This window comes from Sinocyclocheilus anshuiensis, unplaced genomic scaffold, assembly GCF_001515605.1.
Source record: "Sinocyclocheilus anshuiensis isolate Anshui unplaced genomic scaffold, SAMN03320099.WGS_v1.1 scaffold1003, whole genome shotgun sequence".
In the NCBI taxonomy this organism is placed as follows: domain Eukaryota; kingdom Metazoa; phylum Chordata; class Actinopteri; order Cypriniformes; family Cyprinidae; genus Sinocyclocheilus; species Sinocyclocheilus anshuiensis.
In genome coordinates this window covers 820,021-841,160 of record NW_015542495.1, presented here as the reverse complement: position 1 = coordinate 841,160, position 21,140 = coordinate 820,021, and the positions used below count along the sequence as shown (strand labels likewise).

The following is a 21,140-nucleotide window of genomic DNA, read 5'->3' as shown; positions in this document are numbered from 1 at the left end:
GCAGTACGGGCTTACTTGAATACAGCTATCTGAGGCTAGCTGTGTCTTACTGGCAGTTGCAGTCAGCCCTCTCCTGGAGTGATCCCCTTTCCTAGGTACCTAGCTATCTGAGGATAGCTATGTGATAGCTCAGTGAATGCTCCCCTGCCTAGGGTTTTAAGTAGCGGTCTCTTGAACCCTTGCCTAGACAGCGCTATCTCCCCTGCTAGGTTGTAAGTAGATAGCCCACTCTCTGTGGTCTGGGTAGTCTCAGTCGGTCCCCCTTGTGGTAGCCCCTTCCTAGGTACCTAGCTATTTGAGGGTAGCTATGTGCTAGCTCAGTGATTGCTCCCCTGCTTAGAGTTTTAAGTAGCGGTCTCCTTGAGCCCTTGCCTAGACAGTGCTATCTCCCCTGCTAGGGTTGTAAGTAGATAGCCCACTCTCTGTGGTCTGGGCAGCTTTGCAGGAAGGTTTTGCCTGGCTATCTAGGCTAGTTGTGTGTGGTTATTCTGGTCTACAAGCCTTCATAAGACCTTTAGGACATAGCTATCTGAGGATAGCTGTGTTCTAGCTCAGCAGCTATTTCTCCTTACTGGGATTTAAGTAGCTATCTTTGAGCTCCTCTAGAGGCTTTCTAGTTTTCTAGTCTCTTCAGTGGTCTTGTGTATCCAGGCTTATATGGCTCACCGGTTCGCCGTTGCCACGGCACAGTTTATCCCAGGGGGCGCAGCGTCTCGTTCCCTAGAAGGGGAATGTCAAGGGTTACGCATGTAGTCATGGTTCCCCGAGAGGAAATGAGACGCTGTGCCCCCTCGCCATGCCTTCGGCCTGCCTGTTTATATCTCCTTCAGACAGCTAAGTGGATTAGCTAAGTATTCAGCAGGTGCCCTTTTATACTCCTGGGCACCCTGCCTATGACGTCATGGGCTAGGTGGACCAATAGATTGCCGTTGTTTCACACGTGCTTCAGACACCAGCCATGCAGGCTGCATTCTCCAATGTGCCCCCTAGGGGGCGCAGCGTCTCGTTCCCTCTCGGGGAACCATGGTTACATGCATAACCCGAGATGATTTTGAATATAGATAGCCTGATTCAAGCAAGGAATGTAAAGTGTATCTATTATATTTGGAAAGGAAACAGTAATAAAATGAAAAAGATAAATAGATACATGTATATCATATATTTAAAAAAGTTAAAGCAAAATGTAAACACAAATTAGTTAAAATACATAATTGTACTCAAACAGTACACTTAAAAAAGAGTCTTTATCATTATAGCGTACAACAGGGCTAAAGGCATAACTTATGGAAAATCTGTTTTGATAAATAATTGTATTTTATTTTATTCAATAAATGCATTGTCATAAAATATGTTCATTTTAAAAACACAGCAAATAAACAAAATGTATTATCACATAAATTAGTGTGCCTTTAACCCCAACAGGTGCTTTTTACATCAAATACTATACTTTTACATGTTCTTATGTTGATTTAAAACTGTTGATTTAATTGTCTTGATCAAAATGAAAAAAAAAAACATTACTAAGACCTTTGTCTCAAAATAATTGTGATGATTCTCGTTTGTTAAATAAATTGATAATTTTTTAACAAAAACATTAAATAGTAGATCAATTTTGCACATAAATGACTTTGCGTTGTTGCCCGCATTTGCGTTAAGGATCAACATCTACACATGCATAGTGATTTTTTTTTGCCAACTAGTGTTTTAGAGGTAAATAATATCAAATGCATATTTTACCCTGGTGTGCCTTTATCCCTGTTATATATATATATATATATATATATTTGAAAATGATTTATATTTATTTATGTGTACAACTTTTAAATCAAGAAACATGCGTATTCACAAATAAAGCTACAGCCAAGATTAGCTAATTCTCTTGCAAAATTTTAATTTGACTGTTTAGTCAGTCTGTTTATTACAACCTTTCGTAAGAACACTACAACGTCACTCACCGCAGAATACAAAGAGGATGTGCTCGAGACCAAAGACAGAGAAGAACCATGAACTACAGACAGAACAGAACACAAGAGTGTAAAAAAATATATTTTTTTAATGCTACAACCGACTGTTTTCTAACAGACATCTGTATAAATAAAAAAAGTTATCGATGTACAGATGTAAATAAATAAATAAATAAATAAACTCTTATCAAGTAAAGTAACTGCAATGCTAACCTTCATCTGTGCTGTCCCGGAAGGAGCCGGACCGGCTCATCCCACGTGGTCGTTCCTCCAGCGAGGTGGCACTGCCCCCCAAAGTGTGTCCCTCCCCGTACAGCTCAAACGAGTCCTGTGCTGGAATACTGTTTGAGCGGCTCATACTGGTGCTGGGAAGATTATACTGCGACATACTGGTGGGGCTCACTGCAACACAAATATCAGGATGACACAAAAATATCATTCATTTTATAATATTTGTCCATGGTATAATGAGAAATAAAAAATTTTGGGGGGTTCTACCACTGAAAATCATAAATCAGATATGATAAATGTTAACATACGCAGGTTTGAGTAGTGGTATTTGCCAGTGTTGGTGCTGGTTGTGCCCGGTGGTGAAAGTGGACTTCCTGTGTCCTGCAGTCCTCCAGTGGAGTGAGAACGCAACCATTCCTTTCCTTCCTCATGTGACGTCTGTCTGGAAGACGGAGGGTACCTTATTGGGTGCAAACAGACTATTTTAGCCATTCCGTGAGGTAATAATATTTTCCCAAAATGCAATGCTTTTTCAAATAGTTTTTTGGAAAATAAATTCTGTTCCAAATATTGAGTCTATAAAACTGAATGCACTAAATATCTGGCTGTAAAAGGGTATAAAAATGATTTATGCAATAAAGCTTGATGATAATAACAGCCCACACAGTCTCACATCCATTGTTCTGCAGTAATAGCTTTAGGCAGTGGGCAGTCTTATCAGCATGCTTGAAAGACAGTTTCCATAAAACTAATAGAGATCACGTGGATCTTCCTGGCTGGACAATCTTCAGTGCTGACCTGAGCCTTTAGTATTAAAATACCATATTGTGACCTAACAGACTATAACTGATTTGATCACATTGCAATTTAACTGCAAATAGAAGGTCGCATGCAGCATTTAGGCTGTTTATCGTTCATCATGACTGCATGTCTCTTTTACAGCAGTTTGAACACAATAGTCTAACTTTATTTAAATGCTGTGCTTATCTTTGTGAATATTTAATTGCTTCTTAAGAGCATTGTGATGTTTTCCTGCTGTGGGTTCTGTGGTTGTCTCTTGCTAAAAGCATTAATAAATGGAAGACTGGTGAGTCACACGGTTTGACAAGTCACTGTGGATACAGTATGCAAAACATTTTGCCAACACTGCCAGCTTTGTGGTTCATTGTCAGAAAGTTGCTATGCAGTTGCTAAGGTGTTCTAAGTGGTTGTTTGGTAGTTACTTAATGGCTCAGGTCAAAAGAGTCCATCCCTAAGTCTCTTGATAGACTATAGATATGACTCAGGTCCTGCCTTCTATACTATTCATAACCATTCAAAAATTTGGGATCAGTAAGAATTTTTAATTTAAAATTTAATTAAAAGACTCTTTCTGAATTAACACAGTATACACAATAATACACAGCAATATTCTAAAATATTATTACAATTTTAATTGTACATTTTCAGCAGCTATTAACGGTTTTTATTTATTTTAAAATATTTTTAAATGTAATTTATTCCTGTGATGGCAATGCTGATTTTTCAGTTGCCATTACTCCAGTCTTCAGTTGTGCTGCTTAATATTTTTTAGAAACAGTAATTTAGTATTATTGTGGAAACATTTTTATTCAGGATACTTTGTTTAAAGGGGTCCTATTATGCTTTTTCACTTTTTTAATTTTAGTCAGTGTGTAGTGTGTATGTTTGGGCATTAAAAAGATCTAGAAAGTTACAAATCTCAAAGTCCACTCCAAAGGGAGATATTTAGTTTTTTAAAAATCCCTTTTCAAGAACTACAACGAACGGCTCGTTTGGACTACAGCGTTTGTTTTCCGGGCTTTGTGATATCACAAAGTGGCTCATTAGAATTTCATTACAAATAATTCCCGCCTACAGAAATTCGAATGGTTGGGGGGTGGGGAGGGGCGAGGTTGTGGTTAGAACGCTTGGTTGAGTGAGCGCATGAGACGAGACGACGAAGAAGAAGAGCTGCTGCAGAGTTAGTGCATCAGAGAAAATGAAAAAGAAGAGCTGCTGTGCTGTAGCATCACATTTTTGGCATGTCTAGAACAGCGGTTCTCAATTCCAGTCCTCGCGTACCCCCGCTCTGCACATTTTGTATGTTTCTCTTATTGCTTCATACGTTTGTTATATTTGACTGTAAGTGCCCTGCGAATTGGACATTACCGGATATTCCTCCATGATTCCAGTTTGAAGGGAGCTTATATGTACTTTTTAAATCTGGGCTGGGCTTACTTGTTTGTTTTTAATATAAAAAGTTCTTCTTTTACAAATGTAAAAGCCCTTTCACAACAAAAGTGAAATGAATGAGCCTCAGGCTGAAGGAAATGTAAATTCTTGTCTGTACAGTAGAGGGCGCAGCTCCAACAAATTGCATGAAGAATATGACGCAGGAGAAGAAAGTTCAACACTATTCAGCAATAACAAAAATGAAACACAAATGTGTCATTTTTGCTTAGTATGGTTGAATTGGATCATCGAAGGTCAGTAGCAAAGACATTGGTTAATAAAATGGGATTAAATACATAAAAGATATGTGTCTTATTTAATATATTTAATTATTGCAGGTTTTTATAATATTCTGAGTTTGCATTTGACTGTTTTTATTAATTTTGAGGAATACTGAATCTGTTTTTGTTCATATTTAGTCTAGAACTACAGTAAGCATCACGTTCACACAGCGCACACAACGCCTTTGCACCTACTCCCGATTTTTCTCAACATGGCAACACAAGAGCTGTCAGTCAATAAATGGTGGAAAAAAGTAACTGGAGTTAGGCTACTTATTTGAAAAAGTAACTCAGATATTTCCTTCTAAATTAAAAAGTAATGCATTACTTTACTAGTTACTTATTTGCGTTACTTGTAATGCGTTACCCCCAACACTGCTTTTGATTAATTTAATGCGTTTCTGCTTAATAAAAGTATTAATTTCTTTTCACCCATTTTACCATCCACCAGGTGAAAAATGTAGGTTTATTCACTTTGAAAAGTAATCACACAAGTCTCCTCAAAAAGCCTCATGATTAGAGATTTAGTATTTAGGGTTAGGGGTTTGTTCAAATCACTAACTTAGTGTTATAATAGTGATGCTTGCCTTAGCAAACACCACTGATACATAGATTAGCACACGTAGTGACAATTCTAATGCTAGTTACTCGATAGAGGTGAGAACATAAAAACATACTTATGAGGACAATTAGATGGATAGTGGTTACATTAGTACCTTAATCCCTTTTTGGGAAGAGTGTTTCTGTCAAGAGGCATGCTGTTAAAACAGAAGAAAAATAAGAGTGTTATCTATGACAAACAGGCAGATTTAAATAGCGAAGATAAAATCACGACTAATAGATTTTAATACTCCATTACTTAATTAACATATCATGTAATAAGCCTTTTATCACTCAACGAATACCATTTGCTGGATGTACTCCACTTACCCCTCAGAGAGGGTGGACTTGACGCTGCCTGTGCGGGTGACTTTTGGCACATGGTGGTGTGGGAGCGGCAGGTCTATGGACTCTGAGCTTGTGTGTAAACTGGTCATACTGTGGCAGCTCAGTGTGTCTTTACTGGCCGCAGATGAACTGCTGAGGTTTGGTGGCCAAGGCCGGGTGTTAGAGGGCAGAGAGAGGCCTGACGCCGGACTAGATGCCGGGGAGTCAGTACACAGGTCGGGCGTTTTGCCGTATAGCGGGCTGCTGCCTCCGCTCTGCCCACCCATGCTGCCCAGGCTACCTGTTCCTGAGGAGGGTGAATCCAGGCTGGCCTGCCGTGCCAGTGTGCCATGAGGGCTGCCCAGTGCCGATGGGCATTTACTTGAGTCAGGGGTGCCAGGGGAACTGGGTTTACTGCTGGCCTTACTGCCAAACAACCTGGGCAAAGTGATAAGGCAATAAATTGATCATGTACATTGTTGCATTGAATTCAGTTGATTTCACAAACAGTTTACACATGAAAGAATGTAAATGTAACCATGCAACTTCAATCAGGTGCATGCATAATTTAATTGGCCAGATTTTACTCCAACATAATCAGTGGTGGATCTGCCTATGGTTATCTCTGAAAGGCTCCAGCAATAACAGTTAACAGCCTGAGGTGATGCAAGCAAATCCAGTTATACACTTCGGCTTCACAGAGCAGAGGAGCGCAACACGCAGACATGTTTTTAAATGGACACACCTAATAATACAGAGATCAGTATGCTGGAAACATACATCTGCTTTAATCAGCTCTGAACTGATCTGATCTGAATGGCAAATCATGCTCCCTGAGGAGTGTTTCCAGATATGCACTTATACACTATAACCACCAGGTGGCAATCTGACCCTCGACCGTCTCATGCACAACTGTCCTCTGATGTGAGAGAGAGGTGCTGAGACAGACTGCTAAAGCTGCAGTGTAGGGATGGGCGATACCTCTTTATTTTATTTTCGATCCGATACCGATATTTTCAAGCCCAGTATCGTCGATATCGATACCGATACTTCTAAACTAAACTGATCTTTTAAATGATTAAAAGAATATATAATCAGTAATTATACTCACTTAATATTAGATTTTAAAGCCATGTTTTTTAACATTTCATCTTTTTTGTTTACACTTTTAGAAATAAAATATACTATAATTGTATATTTTAGCCCTTTACTGGGGCAGTAACCTCAAAGGTGCAACTATACCCCTAAAAGTGAGCATATTAGTACCATACAAGTATGCATGTTTTAAGGGTAGATAAGTTACAAAGGTGCACTCATGAAAATTTATTATTATTATTATCATGATAAATTTGTGGTTACTGCAGTTTTACTACAAATACTGTTTTCAGCATTTGCGTGTGTTCCGATGAGCAGGAGAAATGGTTCTATCCAACACAATTATTCGCTAATATAGTCTATTTTTCCACTTAGAAGCTTATTTTATGCACCGAATTTCTTGACAAGTAAATAAAATTCATGTTTTAAAAAATGCACTTTAGAATCGATATTTTTATGTGAGGATCGATCCTTTCGATACAACATCAGTATCGAAAGTATCGATACTTAAGGATCGATCCGCCCATCCCTACTGCAGTGTGATTTAGATTCTCATAAATGGGTTGCAGGTCTAATATGAGAGCAGAGTCACAGACAACAGAGAGATACAATGCTAAATGCATAAATGATAAAGTACAATTTAACTTATAATTGTGTAAATTAAACAGGATTAACTTTTTTTTAAAGGCTTTCCGCAACTTTTGTTGAGATGAAGGCTGTGTTCAATCAAACTTCACAGTGTTTTGGCACAGAATCAGTTTTTTAGAAGCTAAACAAATTAGCTAGTCACCAAGGACAGGTTGCATAACAAGACCTCATCCTCATAAACAATGAACAAAAGTACAAAAAAATTAAAGAAAATGAGCCAGACTACATTAAATATACAAATTTATCAGTTTGGTTTGTTCTCGCCACAATTTTGTTTTGTGCAGTAAATTGCAGCCTGTCATGAAACCATTCAAAATTCTAGACACATTTAGAAACCCAAATGCATTTTTTTCTTATTTAGATTATGCCATGGTTAATCAATTTGCATATTGTTGAGCCTATCTCAGTCCTATCCTCACTGCATTGGGCCATCCCTTGATGTCCACAGTGAAATCTGGTCCTGAAGCAAAACCAGTTAAGAAGCACTGATTTAGTTTACATCCTGGTCTATTTATCTGAGCTTCTGTGGGCTGCTGACAAGATTTCAGTTTGGATAAGACTAAAACAATGAGCTCTGTAATCCATCACAAAATTTCCTAGATCTCCAAGTTAAGCCTAAACTCACTGGCGAACCAATTCAGCAGTGCAGCGACAGGGGTGGATTTAGTGATTTTACATTTAAATTAAACTGAAGGAAATTATAAATTTACATGCTTAAGGATTATTTCAACCAAACATGAAGTGTGCCTGTGTAGAAAGTGACTGTGCATGGTCCTTCTTGGGTCTTTCACAAAAACGAGTGAGCGCCATTTCAAAAAATGAAAATAGGCCCTATATAATATGCACTGTTGCTTAGTATTAAAATTATAGCTTCAGATGCATGATATTTGTAGGGCCGTTTTATTTTTCCCAAATTAGCCTAAGTTTTTTTTTTTTTCCAAAATCTTTTTTTCCGTTTTAATTTTTCTGGATTCAGTTTTTTTTTTCTTTTCTTTTTTTCTGGATGATTATATTAAATTTTAACAAAAAACATGTCTAATTAATTAAAATCATGAAACTTGTTTAATTTAACAGCAATTTAGGACTATTAAAAGTTTAACAAAAATTACATTCTTAGGGCCCAAATTCTGCGCTTTCTTTTTTTTTTATTTGAATTTTTCTGTATTCCATTTTAATGGTTTAATCAAAAACATATCTAATTAATTGAATTAATAAAAACAACTTAAATTATTAATTTGTATACAATAATAGGGCCCTATAAAATTTTTATTTTATTTACTTATTTTTTTAGAAATTCTGTGTTGTGTATTTTCATTTTTCTGGTAATCAAATGAAGGCGAAAACATGAATATATCTTTATTCCAATGAAAATTAAACAAACCCTTTAATTTTTGTACATTCAAAATGCTACACAACAGAAGTTTACTGTGTAACGAGCAATGTCACGGAATTCATCAAATATTGAATGAATAAATCAAATGCAATTCAGTACACTTCAATCAAACCGCGATATGGACTAGTGTATGTGAATATTAAATGGCAAAAATAGCTACTACAGACGACAACCGCGAGCGTTGCGCGTGCTTAAATAGCAAACGAAACGCACGTCTGCGCCGTTCATTCCATCACATTCCGGGTTACACGGTAAATTCTGTTTTTATGAATAGATTCCGGGATTCCGTCCCCATTTTCTACATCATCCTACTTTTGCTAAGAAGCACGTTCAACGCGGACGCACAGACGGTTGTCGTGGTAATGAACACCACAGCAACCACTTGTGCGTCCGCACTGAACGCGCATCTCGCATATAAAAAGCATTTTAGGGGGCCCTTGGCTTTTGGGGGGCCCAAGGCGGTCGCCTACCTTTGCCTAATGGTTAAGTCCGCCTCTGTGCAGCTCAGCCCGAGGCAGCTCACATACTAAGGAAACATGCTGGAACGCTTCCTCCACTCTGGCCAAGAGGTCACGACATCACAGGAGTGAGCCAAACCACAAAAAGCAACTGTTCTTTCTTACTGTCTGCCTGTGTCCATTTGTCTCAAGCTAACTGCCTACTTTGCGTTCATATTTTAGTCTCATCTCTGCTTATGTCTGCCTTTTGTCATCTTTGTCTAACTTTTCTTGTCCTCCTATTACCCCAGTCATTTTATTCAGAAAGAAAGTCAGTTACCTGCGGAATGTGGGGGATGCAATGTCTGGGTATTTGGAGCCTGGCTGTCTGAGTCCAGATTGGGTGGACGTGGGACTGGATTTGGGGGAGGTAGACAACCCTGTTCCCTCCTGATCCGACCCTGCCACTTTCTCTTTATCAGTCTGGTTGATGGTGATGGGACTTGAGCGTCCTGAGCTTACTTTCCCAGGGTCTCTTCTCTTTGTGCTGGTTGGGGTTCCTACCACCCCTCCACTGCCTCCCGCAGACTTTCCACTGACATTTGAATCAATGCTGCTAGAGCTAGAACGATGCCCGCTGCGGCCCACCACGCTGCTTCCCCCACTAGATGACTTTGCTGGTCTAGGTAGGGAGCGATACTGGAGTGGAACCTTTGAGCCTCCACAACCTAACAAAACAGTGTCGTCCTGGTGTTGAGCACCATCAAGACTCGTCTTCCGCCCACTGCCAATTCCTGTGCCCTTCCCGATGCCTGCAGACTTGGGTACCTTGCCTAAAGTAGCAGAACCACTTGCCAAAGTTGCTCCGCTGGCTGTGATGAGGGCTCCAGTGGGACCTGGAATCTTCTTAAAGCCAAAGGAACTTGTGGTAGGCGGCCGACCAATGCCTGAGGGTGGCTTCTTCCCTTCATCTCCGCTACTCTTGCCCGCATCTGATGGTGAGCGCTGAATACTTGGACTCTTAGATGGGGCTTTGCCTTTCTCAGATGCTTTGGCATCATCTGTTTTACCTGTCAGCACAAAGATGTTTGTTGTGGCACTGGTACCTCCTGTTTAATCATTCAATACTGCTAGCCATGGGTGGCCAGTTCTTGCACATTTTTTGCAAATACTTTCACAACCCAATCAATCATCACCAATACAATGCAAAGCCACTCTGTCAAACACTGCTGTTCTAGCCAATGGCACTTCTTTGCAACTCAGCAAACAGCACAGTTAAGGTACTCTCAGCCAAAGTTACTTGTTCCTGCTGAGTATCCCAAAAAAGTAGCTTGACAGAGGTTCAGTTGTAAAAGTTGGCTGAGATAAAGAAAAAAAACAAACAAACACTCAACAGTCCCTTAAAGTTACCAAAAAGCCTCAACTCTTTTGATTTCACCTTCTCTTTGAAGCTACAATAAGCAATTTTCTGGAATACCATGCATAAAAGGTCCCCTACTGACAGATATCACTGAAATTGTGCAGCCTTTGGTTTTGTAACCAGCTAAAAGGAATCCTTTTCTTTCATGCTTCCTTGCAGAAACTTGCGGGTTCTATTTTAAAAGTTCTTTAGAGAACTGACATTTTTAACGGTTTTCTAAAGGGCCAAAGAGTCATTCTGAGGAACTACTGCTTCTTTTCATTTTTTACAACATACAACTGTATAAGAGTTTGATACCTGGTGTTTTGAGAGAGGTGGATGTGCCTTTGGTCCGTGGTGGTGTGATGCCAACCTGGGCACTCATGCCCTTCCTCCAGGAGCCTGTTTGAGACATGGACAAACCTGTCTTCTGGCCAACATCCTCACCCTGACATGAAGAGGAAGGGGATGAAGTCTTCCACTTGTCCATCCCTGGCTCCATATCTTCATCAACCTTCTTCAGATCCTCAGCACCAGCCCAGCTGCTAGCATCCTGCTCGGTATGTCTGTGCGTATCTTTATTTGACTGTGAATCACACAGACACACAGAATATAGCTCACACACAGAAATCTCACTTTGGCAATCCAGCTTACAGATGGCCAAACTTTTCTTACTAGCCAAAGCAAAATGTCCAAAACTCTCAGTCTGTTCAGTCTGCTACGGCCTACTGACAGATTGCTGATACAAAGCTATTTATAAAAATGTGTCTGTGAGGAGAAGAAATACAGAAGACTAGAGTGTATGAACACCTGTGCTGCTTTGCTCTTGCGAGATGAGATGCCAGAATACGTGGGTGGATTCAGATCATCAGTGCCGATGTTATCTAAAGTATCACTCAAACCACTGCTGACTGAACTACTGTCATCCCAGCTGTAAAGACAGAAAAAGAAAAGTGTGAAAAAATATAACCCTTTATAAGCAGAAACAAAAACAGCCAAAAAGTATAATTAAACTCATACTTAATGTAAGCTGATGGACCAACACACATTAGTTGACAAACCATGACTGTGTCAAATCATTCAGCATTAAAAATTACCCATTACTTACCATGCCTGGTTAAGAAATAGTGTATCACTAATGCACCTTTGTCATTTTTTAATTCAGTTAGGACATTATTTGTCTGATTTATGAGCATGTTTTCTCTTGTGGACACATTCCATTCGTGCTTTGGTTTTATCTTCTGTAAATATGAAGTTCATCCCCGCAAGGTTTGTCTTTGATTAGACCTTTCCAAACATTCCTCACAAGGACCAGAAATATGATTGCAATGCACGTTCATTCATATTTCAAAGCCCGCTATTGTTGACTCACTGTCACCATCTTATTCATATTAATTTGCTTAATTAGTCCACTGCAGCGTCGCCACTTCAATTCTCATTAACTATTGACAATATTTCTCTTTTCCCCAGTCCTTACGTTCTCATTGCTCTCCATTTACTAGACCATGTCTAATTAATGAAGGATATTAAACAGTAGCTTTGACACCCTCGACTTTGTTGACCCAGTTGAAAATCCTAAAAGAAAGCTGAGTGTGAATGCATATGAAGCAATTATTACTGCCAAAGTGGAATTGTACAGACTTGGCCCAGTCAATTGCAAACTCATGTTCTGTCTATTACACCAGATCAATCATATGCTGTTATTTATCACTTACTGTCTTTATCTCGTGTTGCTAAGCAAACTGTGTTTGATCATGTGTGTGCACACATATGTCCTCATATTTAATGAATTCTTCAGATCATTCAATATATTCACGTTTACCCAGGAGACGTGCCTGTCCAGGACATTTCGTCTTCTTCTTGAAATGTTTGACGAGCTAGTAAAGATTCACTCAACTTTTATAATGTATGCAGGACAGAGCGAGAAGGAAAGAAAAGTTTGAGAGGCTGAAAGCGACTGGATAATAACTGTGAGAGACCCCGCAGGGCTCTTAACACCAGCGTGTGGGTGTTTCTGAAGACTCCAGCATTAGAAAGAGGCTTGGTGGGTGCGAGTATGTGCGCAATCACTCTAAAAATATCATTATTGATTTTTCAACATCCTTGTTTCTCCCTTATTTAACTCCAGGAGCACTTGGCACATTTAGCTTGAGATCTGATACTGTTATATAATGATGTAAATGAAAGATTAGAGATGCCAAACTTTACAGTCTATTATACAACTGACCGGTTTCTTAAATCTGATTAGATGGGCATTTGAAGTCAATGTAACAAAGCTGATATATGCACAAATTCTATATTAATGCAACAAGTTCCTAAAAAAACATTAAGTAGTTTATATTACTTGGAAGATAGTCTCACTTGTGATCCTCCCAGTCTTTCAAGCATAATAATCATTATTGTCTATTGATAACATCAACAATGGTTGTGCCTGAAACTTGTGTCTAAACAATGCATTAGTTGGAACCTTTCAAGAGTGAAATGACTTCAGTATCTAGTGGCCTGATACACATTAGCAGCTAATGCTTTAACACCTGGGTAGAGTTATTGACTTGTTGGTGCTATGATGTGCTGGCAGTCCTGCATTCAGACAAATGTTAAATCAAGCTTAATACTGCAAGTTGAAGTGCAAAGTGTTGTAACAGAGCACCTACACAAATCAATAACCACCAAATCCTCCAATCCAGTTGACAATTTGCTAATATGCACTCTGCTGAAACCTTACCCTGCCTTTTGAGAGCTTTTTCTGCATTTGCCCTCCCACAATGTAACAGTAAACATCTAAAACTGTGGTACTCAAGCTTAGGTGGGCATCCTTTGCCAGTGGGACACTTTTTGGCAGGGGCTCACTGGTTAAGGTCACCTTGACAGTCTTGTTTCCACACACCCTTGTCCCCGCTGAGTGTGCCCACTGCTTCGAGAGAATGACATCAGCAGGAAAAGAGCACTGTCACTGTTATGCAGCCAGAATGGTGACTAAAGCTCTACTTTAAAACTCCACTTCACAGGAAGCTGCAAGCAGGAAACCGATTATCTCATTTTGGGTATTTATGTTAAAAATGTCTTTTTGGGTTAGACGGTTTCATATTATTTCATAATATCTTGAATTTTGAGAATTAATGCTTAAGGCCATGGGCAGCATTTCAAATATAAATTCCCGGTAATTGACCATGAGAAATGAACTGTGACAAATGTTATACAGTATATCGAAGCACATTGTCAGTGATGGCAAAATGAGCTGAAAATGAGTTCCCTTTAGTGCAGTTTAAGATAACATTACAAGGCTTTCTATAAAGCACATGACTAGAATGAGAACAGTTTGACTGTTTAAAAGCATTATCTTTTTTCTTTACATTTTCTTATGCTAATTCGGCAAAATATAATTGTTTGCTCTCTTGAACACATGGAAATTAACCTAAATATCAATTAATCAATTAATGTTTTAATGAAGTAGTGAATAATTACCTCAATATTTGACTAAAATTTGACACAGTTAATTCAGCACAATAGCCTTGGGGTGACTGTCAGTGAAAATCTAGGGTGGTACGTTTCTTTCTTTTTTTTTTGAGAGAAATGTGATGCCCTACAGACAGCGGTGGATCCCAGAAAAGGCAAAATATATTATAAGCAGTCCGTTAGGGTGGCAGGAAGCTCCACCTCAGCATACAAAGAGACAAACAGTCCACTTTTGAGTTATTCACTGCCATTTTACAGGAATATGCATGCTGTCTGTTCCAATCTTTCTTATTTAAAATGAATCATGATTCAGCAGAAACGTTTTTCCAAGCCTCGCCATGAATTATCCTTCTCTATCCCCTCTCGTGCACTGTAGGCTGCTATGCATCATGAAAAAAAAAAGCTAAAATGCTATGCTTTATATGCTAAAAGCCAATACAGATCAAGTTAATACAATCTGAGCACTAAGCTGTGGAAGAAGCAGCTGATTACCACAATCTGGTATGATTTACTGGGACTGTACAACATGATTCCACTGCGATTCAGTATAGTTTTTTTGTATCAACAGTCAGACCTAATGCTGCTAGCGAGATGAAGACCCCAGAGAGCTGCCCTAGAAGTTTGCCTATATGGGCTGAATATTTTATTGAATATTTTTCCTGTGCTGTTGTATTTGTGACGGGACTGACAGTCAGACCAGGGTTACATGCAGTCTCTGGACTATGTCCTTAGACACCGGTCCATTCATGACAGCAATTCCAGCCTGAGAAAACACACTTAAACTGCCTGCAATGTTTGCCTCCACTTGTGTCTTAAGAAGATGTCTTTTCTAGTTATAACCCATCCATAATTCACACATAATTTACATAAAATGTTTTTCTGACTGTTTTTGACTCACGCACTTGTGTTTGGTTGGGTGAATATTTTCCACAGATTGTTTTTTTTTTAATTGAAACACCTCACAGTATGAGTGCAGGCATTCACTTTACTTTCGTTGAGTGTGTGGTGCAAATGTCCATTCAAGCATACAGTAATATTCTCATGCAATATTCAGTGATGAAAGACCCATGCAACAATAACACTCAATAAAACTAGATTTGCATCCTGCGTGGATCAAAACAAATCAATTTCTCGATCACTAGCTGTGTCCATTGGTCTGTTAAATATGTTTCATGCTGTGGTGTAATTATGGAAAAGCAACATTTCAGAGGAAATTAACCATTGTCTGCATGGTTGCATAACAGTCCTGTACCTGTATATATATATATATATATATATATATATATATGTATATAAAGAACAAATGCTGTCATTTAAGTGCATGCATCCATCAGCCAGTCATTTCCACTTCTATAAATCAAATTAAACCCTCAAACAATAAATACAAGAATTCAAAGATTACAATAAGAAGTCTTAAGGACATGATGCCATGTTAAATATTTTTAATTCTTCACGATGCCATGTTAATTAATTTCAAAGAAACTCATTTACAGAAACAATGTCTGCTATCCAATGATCCCCAAAGGGAAAATTTACAGCATTTAGTCTTCGAATGTTGACGCTGATAAAACGACACACTGACAGCTTTTTCAAATGTACAATATAAAGAATAATCCAATTTAACAGAGTAAATCTTGTTAACATTCATCAAAAAACGATAACACAGTATTTTGTACTAAGCTGAAGTTAATATCTAGAGCTTCAGCTGTACATTACACCAAATGGTGACAGGCCTGTTAGAGTCACCAACATACCAAAGTATGTCTCAAAACCAGTGACCAGTACTGAGTGAGGCGAAAGAGTGAACACTAACTCACCGCCCTGCGATTGATGCTGTCTGGCTGTGTGCAAGCTGCCCATGTCATGCTGTAGCTCCAGGGGAGGAGAAATCAAAAGAAGAAAAGCAAAGGAGAGGGAAAAAAGGAGGGGAAAGAAGATAGAGGAAGAATGCAACCCACCTGCTTGGTTGCGAAACACGGGCTGAAGGGAAGAGAGAGACATCTCGCCACTTCTTACAGCTCCACCCCACCCCCTACACCTCACCCTTCCCCTGGGCCCATCATGCACTCTGAGAAATGCTTCAGACATCCTCAAGCAACTGGGGCGTTGCCAGAAGAGACAGACTCCAATCAAAGTCAGAGTCAGGGTCAAACTTGAAGTTGCATGCTGGGTAACACAAGGGAAATGATGCACAATGACCTTTATGCATTAAAACTTTGGGAAATGGAAATATCCAGCACATATTTATAAATTCTTAATGGTCCTGATTAAATAAATGCATACTGACCTTAACAAAATGCATCATTTAAAGTAAAAAAAAAAAAAAAGTGAATCAGTGGTTGTATTTGTACAGCTTAATCAAATCAGTTTGAAAGAAATGACCTTGTGGAGGCAGAGTATGACAATGTCTCTTATGAAATCAGGGACAGTCAAACGTCACTCCACTGGATTGAGTGAAAAAAATGTGCTTGACTTCTGCATTGCAGAGGAAACCGACAACCAGCCGCCACGAAACACTAAATCCGCAGACCTGAGCTTCAGATACACCGCATTGCTTCGGTAAATCAATAGACTGGCACCACTGAGGGATGTAGAAGCTCTAGTTTTCAAACAGACAAACCCACAATCACAGAAGCAGTGAACTGCATTCTTGATTAGTAATTGTATGACAATATGTAGAAAGGACAGCTGATAAACAGTATGACTGTGGTGATTGTGGTAGTTGCTGCTGTACTTTTATGCTGGCTCACTCTTAACTGGTAAGCAGCTGCAGCTGGAGGCAATCAGCTACCTGTCAGACAGATTGAGTAGGAGGAGCCAAAGGGTTAACGGAGGGGGGAAAAAGAGACACATTAAAGAAAACACAGCTTTTCTTATAAATCATAACAATAAAGACTACGTCTCCAGACATAACAATATGCATATATATAATGAGATCATTATGAGATTTTGTCTGAGAATGAACACTAACTACACTGTTTATATGTCATGTCTGATTGATGGGAAAATAAAAGGAATCAATTACCTGTGAAATATTTATTACACCCCCCAAAAAACTTCAGTGAGACAGAAAAATAAAATATATATTACAAGTTAACATGAAATGTATTAAAATATATGTGTATGTTTTAAAAATATACAAGAGAAGAAACGTGATATAAAATATAAAGAACTCAAATTTTCACAACATTTCTATTAACAAACAAATTTGGTCAAAGGGGTGCTAGGGGGCCCACAGTAAATTTCAGGGATTTTTTGAAGTTGCTTTGAACTTCAAAAATGGTTATTTATATTACTATTATTGTGAATTAATAATATATTCAAGATAACATTTTAATAATTGCTTTTGACTTTAGTGCAATGACAACATACATTTACTACTTTACATACTACACAGTATAAATAAGTCTCAAAATATATAGCTCACTTTATACTGTAGAAAGTGAGTCTTCATATTTATATGTATTCTACTTTAAAAATTTAAAAACCCATTACATAATGCAGTAATGTAGGCTGGGTTTTACTGCCTGGGTACTAATGAAACCTCTTGTTTGTTTATGCGGACAGTGTTTCTGTTTACATTCTTAGGGCAATGATCAATCCAAATGCTCTATTACTTACTGACTTTGAGCAGTGTTTGTCACTAGCAGAGTATCCTATTAAATCTATTATCTAAACAGATGCACACCGTCTGCATGAAGAATTGAGTATGAATCCCAAAAACCCAGACAGCGCAAGCAGAGAAAGAATGGCTTGATTTTTGTATCATTCATACAAAGACACATAAAGGACAAGGGAATAGTGAAATACTAAGACAGCACTTTTAAGGGTTCATCCCAGGTGAACATACAATAATTACTCTGCTCTTCTGTAAATGCTTGAAGCTGAAGTTCAAAACTTAAAAGTGCTGAACAACAAAATAAGTGTCTGAGTAGCTTTCTCTAGTTAGTTACTACTTAACATCCCTGGGGGAGTTAGAAGAGATTTACATTGACATACCATCAAAGTTTGTATACTGAAAATGAGGAAGAATTATGTAGTCTCAAGAGAAGAGAAAATGTTATTAACATGAAACTGTTACTATTGAGGAAAGAAACCATGTGGGTTGACCTTAAACTGTCTAGAGTCAGGTTCTGGTTGATTTGGTGGACTTTGATGGATGGTCTTGAATGCAAAGGGAAGGAAACACAAACCAGGAGGCTGGCAGGGGGTCTCAGTATTGGGAGTCATGGGAAACATGGTCGGAAATTGCAAAGTGTTACAAGAGACTTCAAATACAGAGAAAACATAGTCCTCAAAAACCATTTCACAAGCACCTATCAACTTTTTAATAAGCAATTTATCTTTTTTTTTTCTTTTAGCAATTTTAATGCACTTTATCTAGATTATGTATTGTTTCTGAAATAAATTGCAAATAATGCACCATCATGTTTTGACAAAAAATAAGTGTATTTTAAGGTGAAAATATTGTATAGCAAAATAAATAACATTTTGGAGACAAAACAATATAAGTGAAACAATATCTATATATTTATGATGGTTTAAAAATTATAACCTATTTGAATTACTGACAATTTTTCAACCTTTGTTTAATGTTTGATATAAATGTGGTTAATTAGATACAATTATAAAACAAATATTGTTTTTTTAGAAAAATAAGTCTCTCTCTCTCTCTCTCTCTCTCTAGTCCGAATGATCCCAACATATATATATATATATTTATATATTAGTGCTGTCAAATGATTAATCGCGATGAATCGCATTCAAAATAAATGTTTTTGTTTATATAATATATATGTGTGTGTACTGTGCATATTTATTATGTATATATAAATACATTAATTAGTGCTGTCAAACGATTAATCGTGATTATAAAAGTTTTTGTTCACATAATATATGTGTGTGTACTGTGCATATTTATTATCCATATGCATGTATATATTTAAGAAAAATATGTAATGTTTATATATTAAATATATTGATATATAATATAAATTATATGAATATAAATATATATATGTAAATACATGTAAATATTTTCGAAATATATACTGTATGTGTGTGTATAAATACATATACTGTATTTATACATAATAAATATACACAGTACACACACATACATGAAATGGAGTCATGGAGTTCTTTCAGGTTATAGATGGTCACCATACCATCTCATTTGGTGCAGGAAATCACTCACTAATTGAGATTCATTTGCTCGCTTCATAAATGAATGACTATTCTTGCCCTGCTCCACAAAGCTGCTCTTTTAACTCATTATTTTCCTCACCATTAGATTAAAAGGTTATATATATATATATATATATATATATAACCTTTTAATCTAATGGTGAGGAAAATAATGAGTTAAAAGAGCAGCTTTGTGGAGCAGGGCAAGAATAGTCATTCATTTATGAAGCGAGCAAATGAATCTCAATTAGTGAGTGATTTCCTGCACCAAATGAGATGGTATGGTGACCATCTATAACCTGAAAGAACTCCATGACTCCATTTCAGTGTGATAAATGAAGGTGCAGGAGTTTGAATCATTTTCAGTTTAGAATAATAATTCATCCTGTCAGACTTGTGTATAAAAACACTGAATCAGTCACAAAACCACATTTGTCTAATCTTTGTATCTTTTGAATCTTTGTAAATGACTCTAAAATCACATCACTACAAAATCCTCCCGCTGTTTACCACAGAATAACAAAACCACAGATCAGTTTAACATCAGTCCTTCAAACACACACAAACCCTCATATCTTCGTTCGTTCTCACTCCCTGCTCACGAATAACACAAACCAATCCCCAAAGCTTTCCTTTCAAGTACAAAAATGCCGAGCAAGCTGTCATAAGCAGCCAGCCTCTTTCTCTGAGTCTGAAAGCGACGGGTTTTACTTATTCATGTCCGCGTGCTGTCGCATGGGTCCTGCTTTTTCAACCTCAGAGCTGCCGCTAGCCATGCTTCATCTATGTTGCATGATGGGAGTATTTATAGCTAAAGTCTTTTAGCCACCATTGGATTAATCTCATGGTAACTGATTTCCAGACATCATCACAATGATGCATATAAAACTTTTTGTCAGACAGACACTCAATTCCCATTCCATTCAGCCTGCAAAGGCTTCAAATGACCTGTTTCATGCAAGTCAACACTATCTTTTGTCTTTTTAATGAATATATTACAGGATTACTAAAAGCAACACTGTGAGATTATGGTGAGATTTACTAGCAGCAGCCCACTTTTGCACGTTAGGCCAGATTTCTACGAGGCAAAATGATTGCCATTATACGGGAGATGTGTTGCTGTTGGCCTGGGCTGCACCGCTGCTTATTCAGCAGTCAAGAGTTTTAAAAGGGCAACAGCAGATTGAAATAATCTCATTTTCCCCAGCATGAGGGTTTCAAACTGAGCTACACGCCACAGCAGGAGAGAGAGAGGGAATAAGCTTTGTTTAAATGCCCAAATCTCAGCAGTCACACTCTTTGAGGTACTACACACAGATGGCCGCTCAAAGCATATGACAGCCACAATTACACTACTACACACTGCCAGTATGCAAACACACTACTGACTGGCTCTTTTATTCAAACGGATGAAAGTTAGCGAGCCTCCAGCATGTTGAGCGATGATATGAGTTGCTAACATCAGCCGCATATGTCAGCACTTCAGCCTTTGCCTGGATGCTCATGTAGGCAATGCTACTTCGAGTCTGGCTCGCATCATTTTTTTTGTTTCTTTCACACTGTTGCCTGTCTTCTCTTTAGGGTCAATCAAAATGGGCTAAAATATTTTTCTTAAAAGTTGCCAATGTTGCAAAATAAGAACAAAACTTTACACGTTTGGTGAAAACTCTTCTTTTGATATCATAAACTTTAAAATTGCCTAATATCAATGAGATTTTATATAATAATTGTATAATTAAAATATAAAATATTATGCAATATAACAACATTATATATATATATATATATATACTGTATATATAACAATATCACATTATATTATATTATATATTATACGATATAATAGAAATATAACATAATTTAGGTGTCTATTTAAATTCCTAACCCTTA

The 21,140-nt window shown here is 37.8% G+C and overlaps 1 protein-coding gene across 1 annotated transcript in view; it reads right to left on the bottom strand.

The window, feature by feature from the left end:
• LOC107694146 (neuron navigator 3-like) overlaps nt 1-21,140 on the bottom strand; it is a 184,387-nt gene that overhangs the window by 34,555 nt on the left and 128,692 nt on the right. The window contains exons 13-20 of the mRNA XM_016493750.1: nt 11,418-11,538; nt 10,926-11,193; nt 9,549-10,278; nt 5,639-6,073; nt 5,425-5,466; nt 2,504-2,655; nt 2,178-2,366; nt 1,956-2,008 (exon numbers count right to left, since the gene is read on the bottom strand). Of these exons, the coding sequence (XP_016349236.1) occupies nt 1,956-2,008; nt 2,178-2,366; nt 2,504-2,655; nt 5,425-5,466; nt 5,639-6,073; nt 9,549-10,278; nt 10,926-11,193; nt 11,418-11,538 (1,990 nt within the window). The remainder of the gene's footprint in view (nt 1-1,955; nt 2,009-2,177; nt 2,367-2,503; nt 2,656-5,424; nt 5,467-5,638; nt 6,074-9,548; nt 10,279-10,925; nt 11,194-11,417; nt 11,539-21,140) is intronic.